General features: G+C 55.0%; 1 protein-coding gene across 1 annotated transcript; it reads left to right on the top strand.

Annotated features, from left to right (window-relative positions):
* The first annotated feature begins 2,025 nt into the window (after positions 1 to 2,025).
* LOC123077792 (jasmonoyl--L-amino acid synthetase GH3.3) lies at positions 2,026 to 7,589 on the top strand. Its single transcript, XM_044500119.1, has 5 exons — positions 2,026 to 2,197; positions 2,769 to 3,156; positions 3,271 to 3,372; positions 3,729 to 4,546; positions 6,727 to 7,589. Exons 2-5 carry the CDS (start codon positions 2,861 to 2,863, stop codon positions 7,278 to 7,280), a joined length of 1,770 nt encoding a protein of 589 aa, XP_044356054.1. The 5' UTR covers positions 2,026 to 2,197; positions 2,769 to 2,860; the 3' UTR covers positions 7,281 to 7,589.
* The last annotated feature ends 1,194 nt before the right edge of the window (positions 7,590 to 8,783 follow it).

Genomic DNA, 8,783 nt, shown 5'->3' with positions numbered 1-8,783 from the left:
CACAAGAATCCTATATTTTTTCTTTGAACAAAGGAGCCATAACCTACGCTTCTTTTCATCGGCAACAATTGTTGTTGTTCTTGTCGTGTGTTGGTCATGTGGGACTTTAGCACGACGAGTTCTCGACTGTCCACTATAATAATGTTTGTCCGGCTTCTGTGCTTGTAGTCGTCGCTAGATGGTCTTTAACCCTGGTGAGTTTTTTCACTTTTGGTGTTCTTTGTACTACTATTTTGACGGTTAATGAATAGATCCTAAGTTTTTCCAAAAAAACCTGTAAACTTATGCAAAACTTCGTTTTTCTCTAGAAGTGAAGGGAATATACCATGTATATGAGATTGACCGTAGAAAAGAAAAGAGCATCTAAAGCCGCGATGTGCTAATTCAGCCCTCAAACATCCGCGGGCACTGACCGGGCACACGTCATATTTCGCTCTCCACATCCGTGTATCTCATATCCGGCAGCCTATATCCATACTATACATGCAACGTGAGCTACTGTGCGTGATCAAACATCGGGCAACAAAAAACGGCTGAAAACGGACAACAAAATCGGCTGTAAACGGACATAAACAAACTTGACATGACCCAAAAATCATCTCAGCTGGTCGTCCGACAAGTTCTTAAACATCAACAACTAAAAACGATATATTAAACACAGGAGGAGGAGCGGGATCACCACCTCCGCGCCGGGCCTTTGCCCTTCTGGTCGTCGGCGCAGCTGTAGGCGTCTGAGGCTGGTGGAGTATCTTGGTCGTCGTCGTCGGAGGTGGAGCTATCGTCGTCGCCGTCGTCGGAGTCAGAGTCAGACAGGACGATCAACCCCTTCATCTGGCAGATGGCCTTATCCTGCTGCCACTTCGACTTGGCGAGTCGAGCCGCCTCCGCCGCTGCCTTCTTTGCGTTCTTCTGCCGGAGGCGCGGCTAGCGTCCGTCTTCGCCTTTGTGAGCGATCGGTGGTAGACCCATGCGAGGAGTCGCTCGTCCTCATCGGGCTCCGCCGGCATCCGCGGCGACGGCTCACGAACCGCTCCGCCGCCTCCTTCTCCCTTGCCCGCTGCCTTTCGCGGCGGGCGGCGCACACCTTCGTCTTCCGGAGTTGAGCGGCCGGCGGGGGAAGGGGACGGCGCCGGGGCTGTGCGGACTGCGCTGTCTTGTTGGAGCTGAGCGCGGGCTGGGAGGGTCTAGCTCTGGCGCGGGGGCTGTCGCGGCACTGTAGATTCGGAGCTGCCCCCGGTCTCCTCTTGGACCGCTCCAAGGTAATGCGGAGGGCTAACTCCTCGTCGTAGTCGAGGCCGGAGCCGTAGTGGATGCCGAAGGTCGACATTGCGCCGGCTTGGATCGGAATGCGGGAAGGGAGAGGACAGGACAAAGCGAGAGAGGCGAGTGGAGTGGTTCGGAGCTGGAAGCCGGATTGTGTATTTTGCGGGACAGCTGTGGTGTTGGTGGTGGGCGGGGCCTGTCAGACGGACGCGTCCGGACGTGCCTGAGCCGCCCCATAGCCACCCTAGATCTGGTTCTGAGGGCGCCGGATAACCCAGGCGTTTGAGACGGGTTTGAGACGTTCGGATGAGTCGATTTTTTATGACCAGTCCGTTCTGTCCGGGCATTAGGGATGAGTTTGAGGCGTCTGGATGTAGATGCTTTAAATATCCACTATCCCATATCCTAAATTACTTGATGGACACAACCATGATATTGTAATTAGCTCGGCATCGCTGTCGCTAGCCGTGAGGGCATACACGTAAATCAAGCCGTTCCTAACCTCAACTCCCCATTTGCAGCCATGGATAAAACCGGATAGCAAACTTTGCGCCGTATCACTGCAGCCCGATCGTGTCGTGGCACAGCAAGATGAAAAGGCCACCATCGTGTCCCATCAACAACAACAACAACCCATGGCAAAAAAGATCGTGTGTAAAAAGATCGTGTGTTCCTGTATTACCCCTCCCGACAGTCCTGCTCCGCTCGCATCGCACGCAGATAAAACCGCGCGTGTATATATGCGCCCGCGCCCGTCGTCTCCTCCTCGGTCCTCACCGTACTCTCTCCACTCCACACCGCGCGCTGTCCCCCGTGCGTCTTCGCGCCCGGCATAGGTGCTTCTTGAGCGGAGGGGCGCCTCGTTCCCTCCCGCGCCGCGCTTTGTCCGTTGCCGCGGCGCGACTAGCCGCAGCCCCGCGGCGGACTCCCCGAGGTGCGTGCGCCCACGCGGCCGGGCTCCGGCTCCCTTTTCTTTCTTTCTCGGGCTCCCTTCCCTAGCTGTTCTTTGTCTCTTGCGCTGTCCCTTTGCTCCGCTCTCCGTCGTAGGCTCCTCATCAGTCTGCCTGAGAGAGAGAAGAAAAGGAAAGCACACAGAGAGAGAGAGAAGATCGTTGGATGTTTGTCCCTCGGCTGAACCAATTTTAGCTACCACTAGCAGATTTCTAGGCCTTGGTTTTTAGTAGTTCCACTTCCACCTCACGGGCAGCGAGAAGCACACAGACAGGCCTGTGGCCACTGTTCCCGCTGCTCTCCTCTCACGATCCTCTCCTCTCCTCTCGTTTGGTTTGCCCCCTCGGTGTTTTGTTTCCTTTCGTCGAAGAAGCAAAGAAAAGTCCCGCTGTTAATTTTGTCCTGCTCGACCTTTTTATCCAAAAGAGGACACGAGCGATGCTGGACACAAAATCTCATCGCTCACGTCACAATCTTCTTCTTCAACAGTCGAACCAACTAGCCCCACCCCCATGTTTTTGACTTGGTTTCGGCTCTTCTTCCTGTTGTTGCAGCGTCTCGTGGCAGCCGCTTGGGTCCTGACCGAGGCGTAGAGTGGACGGCATCACTGCATCGGCGGTGATTCGACTCTGCAAGCAGCAGCAAGATGTTGGAGAAGAAGGCCGGCGAGTTCAGCGGGGAGAAGGTGATCGCCGAGTTCGAGCGGCTGACACGGGACGCCGACAATGTGCAGCGGGAGACGCTGCGGCGGATCCTCGCCGAGAACGGCGACACCGAGTACCTGCGGGGGCTGGGCCTCGCCGGCCGCACCGACGCCGCCAGCTTCAAGGAATGCGTGCCGCTCGCCACGCACGCCGACCTCGAGCCCTACATTGAGCGCATCGTCGACGGCGACGCCACGCCCGTCCTCACCGGCAAACCCGTCACCTCCATCTCCCTAAGGTTGGTCGCTCCTTGCCACTTGCCAATCATCAAGGTTCCTATAGTCCTATCGTAGCGTATAGCTCCTCTTTTAGCTCTCCACAAGGAATGATCATGGCGATGTACGACGTGCAGCTCCGGCACGACGCAGGGGAAGCGCAAGTACCTGCTGTTCAACGAGGAGCTCGTCAAGTCCACGATGCAGATATACCGGACCTCCTACGCTTTCAGGAACAGGTACGGAGCAAATCCATCCCAGACTTCCTTCGGTTGATTTCTGGCTTCTGGTGCCCGGCCTCTTTCCGGGGAGTCGTCCTCCGCCATAATTCGGCCGTTCTCAATTTGTACATCACGTATTCACGTGAACCAACGGTATCGATCGATCTGTGAGTTGGAATGGAGTAATCAATCGTAGAATAACCTGTTATTAGAATTAAATCTATGATCGATGCAATAAGCCTAACGTACGACTGCAACCTCCTTTTGTTCCTCTCGTACTGTCGGCTCGTCACTTTCGTTCTAGTTTTATAGTGAAGGTTTTTCGGCTGGCGATCTCCATTAATGAGGCATATATGGTGACTGCTTAACGGCAGGGAGTTCCCCGTGGAGGACGGCAAGGCGCTGCAGTTCATCTACAGCAGCCGGCAGTTCACGACCAAGGGCGGGCTGACGGCCACCACGGCGACCACCAACGTGTACCGCAGCGAGGAGTTCAAGGCGACGATGCGCGCGGTGCAGTCGCAGTGCTGCAGCCCCGACGAGGTGATCTTCGGCGCCGACTTCGCGCAGTCGCTCTACTGCCACCTCCTCTGCGGCCTGCTCGCCGCCGGCGAGGTGCAGATGGTGTCGGCCACCTTCGCGCACAGCGTCGTGCTCGCCTTCCAGACCTTCGAGCGGGTGTGGGAGGAGCTCTGCGCCGACATCCGCCGCGGCGCCCTCTCGCCGACGCGCGTCACCTCGCCGGCCGTCCGGCAGGCCGTGTCGGCGCTCCTCGCCGGGCCGAACCCCGAGCTGGCCGACGCCGTGGCGCGCAGGTGCGCCGGCCTGAGCAACTGGTACGGGGTGATCCCGGCGCTGTGGCCCAACGCCAAGTACGTGTACGGCATCATGACGGGGTCCATGGAGCACTACGTGAAGAAGCTCCGGCACTACGCGGGCGGGCTGCCGCTGGTCGCCGCCGAGTACGGCGCGTCCGAGGGGTGGATCGGCGCCAACGTGGAGCCCGCGGCGCCGCCCGAGTCCGCCACCTTCACCGTGCTCCCCGACATCGGCTACTTCGAGTTCATCCCCCTCCGGCCCGGCTGCACGGCCGCCCCCGGCCCCGACGCCTGCTACGGCGAGTCGGAGCCCGTCGGCCTGACGGACGTCGTCGTGGGCGAGCACTACGAGGTCGTCATGACCACATTCGCAGGTACGTCGCACGCACCACTGCACCACCCTAATTCCTTGCCTCTTTTACGTACGCTCCATGGAGTCCATGCATGAACCCGCCAAGGTGGGCATTGACTTGGCCTGTCGCCTTCCGGTTCCAAACCCTTGTGCTGGGTGATCAGTCCTTCACTGAGGTCTTAACTTAACCAAGTGGAGCCTCCACTTTCCAAATGGCTAGCTTTTAGGTAGATAAGACGGTCACCTGTCGATGGATTCCCGTCGAAACGCACAGGGTTTTCGAAGTGGACGTAATAGAGCTGCGACAATCAATTTGGACCGGAGCGGATACCATTTTCTGCCCCGTTATCTAGCGAGTCTAGTGGGACAATTTGGTCACCAAATGAGCCGTCCGATGAACTAGACCCCGTTTGGTTGCGACTTGCGAGATATATTGGCGAGCATTCTTGGAGGGTCATGGATTCTCTCCTCTGACCTAGTGAACCAAAGTCCAACACAGTGCTCACGATGCTTCACGAAGCAGGAGATGGCGGCTACGGTGGGTATTAGTTGTGGCGTTACTGTCACGTATATAGTAGCTTGTGATCGGTGATCTGTATGAAAGTTACACCGTCGAGCATACATTAACTTTGTTGACTAGTACGTTAATCGACACGGGCGATGCAAGTCCTTTTCGCCGGGAAAAAACCAAAAGGTGATGAGAGTCCGAGGACTTTTCAGCATCGTCTGGAATGAATATGATCGTTCAACACATCGAGCCAAAAAACCAAGCATCAAGTGCTCGTTGTTTTTCCAAAGACCAACCATATAGCCCTGGCCAAGACACGACTTAGCACTCGATGTTCCAATATAATCTTGCTCCCGCCCATCATTGATGCATACGTCCCATATTTTATCGAGGTAGTAAGTCTGAACATTAGCTTAGAAAGTGTGGCGTGTGGATAGCTTGCAAAAACGTATTATATTATTGGATGGAGGTTAATGAATCAAAATGCCTCAAAATCTAACACGTTGGAGTTTAGGTGAAAAATATCCATAGATTAGGTGTTGAACCGGTGGACCGGTAATAATATATATATGCGAGGCATGGCGGTCTGTCCCTTTGCTCTTGTTCATCATTCTTGCCCGCGAGAAGGCAAGGTCATGTATTAAAATTGCACAACCTTTATAAGACTAGCTGAAGCTTGATGCACCATCTCTTGACGCCAATACAAGACATAGAGATCTAATTCCACGCCGTCGATGATGTCATTGTTCATCACTGACCTAGACATTCAAACTGAAGCCTAGCCCAAGTTAAGACGGTCCAAACACGGCTAACCTCTCCGGTGCTGGAAGGCAGCCGGAGGCGAGGGGTACCAGCGGTGACGGCGGCACTTACGTGAAAACCCTAGCCACAGTTTTTTCTTCTCCTAGAGAGGTAGGAGGCGGCATTCTTGACCCCTATAGCTAGCAGCTACTCCAACTTGGAATTCGCACCATTCAATTTCCGTAGCAGGTTAACAAAAGTTTAACTTTGACCAGGCCGGCAGGCGGCAGGTCATAACATGTGAATGCAACCGCCTGCAACTGTCAAACAAAACCTAAGATCAAAGACAACAAAAACTCTTCCGTCATCTGAAGCCACGTACACTCCCAACCTCCCTATCGATCTACCCCGGAAAATTTATCCTATTCTTGTGTTAGTTTTCAAGTACGTCAGTTAACAGTAGGATTTATCCTAACACCCTATCGATCTACCCCGGAAAATTTATCCTATCGTTGTGTTAGTTTTCAGTACTACGTCAGTTAACAGTATGATTTGTCGTCGCCTCACCTGCATGGCTCCACGGATAAGGTCGAGCATGGGCGCCACATCAACCTACAGGAAATGATGTGTCCTGGCAGATGATAATTGGATAAGAACCGGTGCAACACACAGCACAAGTGGGCACGCACGCACAGGTTGCCGGTACATGTCCAATCCGTGACCACAACTATAGGGTCCGGGCCAGTGCCACAAATAGGAGAATTTTGTTTGCATCATTGCTTGTTTGTCTCATGTTGGCCCGTCATTTTACATGCCGTGCTGGGCCTTTTATTTCATCATGACTTGCTTCGATGGGTACTATGTTTCCTCTCTCGGAAAATCACAAGAAAAAATCCATAATTATTTGGTGATAGAATTGTAGTGATTTCTGAAACAAAAAATATATTTGGCAGGGTTGTACCGGTACAGGCTGGGCGACGTGGTGCGGGTGGCCGGGTTCCACAACGCGACGCCCAAGCTCAAGTTCGTGTGCCGCCGGAACCTGGCGCTGTCCATCAACATCGACAAGAACAGCGAGCAGGACCTGCAGCTGGCCGTGGACGCCGCCGCCGCCAAGTTCCTCGCCGCCGAGAAGCTGGAGGTGGTGGACTACACCAGCCACGCGGACATGTCGTCGGACCCGGGCCACTACGTGGTCTTCGTCGAGCTCAACGCCGCCGCGGCCGACGCCAGCGCCGACGCGCTGCAGGGGTGCTGCGACGAGCTGGACCGCGCCTTCGCGGACCCCGGCTACGTCGGGTCGCGGCGGTCCCGCGCCATCGGCCCGCTGGAGCTGCGGGTGCTGCAGCGGGGGACGTTCCACCGGGTGCTCCGCCACTACCTCTCCCTGGGCGCCCCCGTGAGCCAGTTCAAGTCGCCGCGCTGCGTCGCCCGCTCCAACGCCGGCGTCCTCCAGATCCTCGCCGCCTGCACCGCCAAGGCCTTCTTCAGCGCCGCCTACGACTGACGCATGCATGCAAGCCGGGATCACGGGACGTGTCGCGCCACGTCTGTCTGTAAGATATCTGATGAAACGTACGTACGTAGCTGCGGTGGTTACAGGGTGCATGCACCATGCATGCACGGTTGTCTGGGAAGAGCAGTACAGAGTTGTCCACATGCAGGTGAGGGTGTCTCTGTGTCCGAGTGTGTGAGTGACAGTGATGTGTGTCTGTTGCGGTACGTGATGTTGCAAAGTCTGGCCACGGGCCAAAAGTGTATGTGTGGTGTGTCTACCGGTTCATATCTGGGCGGTCCGTAGCGCGCGCACTGTTCATATCGCTGTTTCAGTGGTTCTGTTGCGCCAGATCTGGGCGGTCCGTTCTCAATCAACGACTAAAAGTAGGGGAAAGGTAGAGGCACTGTTCCTCTCTGCCTTTGCCACAGCAAGGCAGAGAATCCACAGCCCATTCTCTCGCTCGCTCGGCGTCCTCAGGCACGTCACATGCATTGCATGGCTGCAGACCAGCAACTCGCCAAGCGGCGGCATCTTGCTTGTCGATAATTGAAGGCCGGGCCAAGACCGCTGGGGATATGCTCGTGGGTGGCCAAGGGCCATGGGCACACAGGTCCGCGTGGCCGCGTGGGTTGTGGGTGCCCTACGTGCCGTCCGGCCGGCCAGACCTGTGCGCAGGTGGTGACGTGAAACGGGGTGATGCGCTTGGGGCCAGCCCCGCCGCGCGGCCGCCGTTAATTGGGTCCGACGGTTTGCGCGGCAGCGGCACATGCCGATGAGTCGCTTGAATGGTTGACGTGAGGGTTCGTGGCTGAATATTCCTTGACAAGAGTATCTACGGCCGGTCCCCCTACCTTTTCCCCCTCAAATCAAACGTCTAAAGCGCCCTCTTGACCAGTTTCTGGTCAAAAAATGCTGACCCAAACGGGTTCTTCATTTTCATCCTAAACGCCTGGACTTTTTTTAGGGGCCTAAACGCCCGGACTGATCGGTGTACCGTAAACCCATCTCAATCTGGGGGTAATATGAGGCTACCTGGTCACGCCTAGACACATCGTAAGATTATTCGTTGCCTATAAAAATTTGTGACACCATTATGTCTTGATAATTTCGAAAAACTTCAGTAGATATTGGGTTTTTTCGCAGTCAGTTTGACTAACCAACCTCTTAACTAGGTACTCCTGTCGGGGATATAACCCGCGGTATGACCCGGCCGGAGATATGACCTGGCTAGGACTCGGTGTTTCATTGATGACCCGACAGATTATAAGCCGGCAGATGTTAAGTCAGATGCTAAGTCAAATTATAAGCCGTCAGATGTTAAGTCGGCGGATGTTAAGTCAGATTATAAGCCGGCAGATGTTAAGTCGGCAGATGTTAAGTCAGATTATAAGCCGGCAGATGTTAAGTCAGATGTTAAGTCGGCAGATGTTAAGTCAGATTATAAGCCGGCAGATGTTAAGTCAGATGTTAAGTCGGCAGATGTTAAGTTAGATTATAAGCCGGCGGACAGAT

This window comes from Triticum aestivum, chromosome 3D (genome assembly GCF_018294505.1).
Source record: "Triticum aestivum cultivar Chinese Spring chromosome 3D, IWGSC CS RefSeq v2.1, whole genome shotgun sequence".
NCBI lineage: Eukaryota > Viridiplantae > Streptophyta > Magnoliopsida > Poales > Poaceae > Triticum > Triticum aestivum.
Note: the sequence above shows the minus strand (reverse complement) of the source record. Positions and strands in the feature narration are given on the sequence as shown.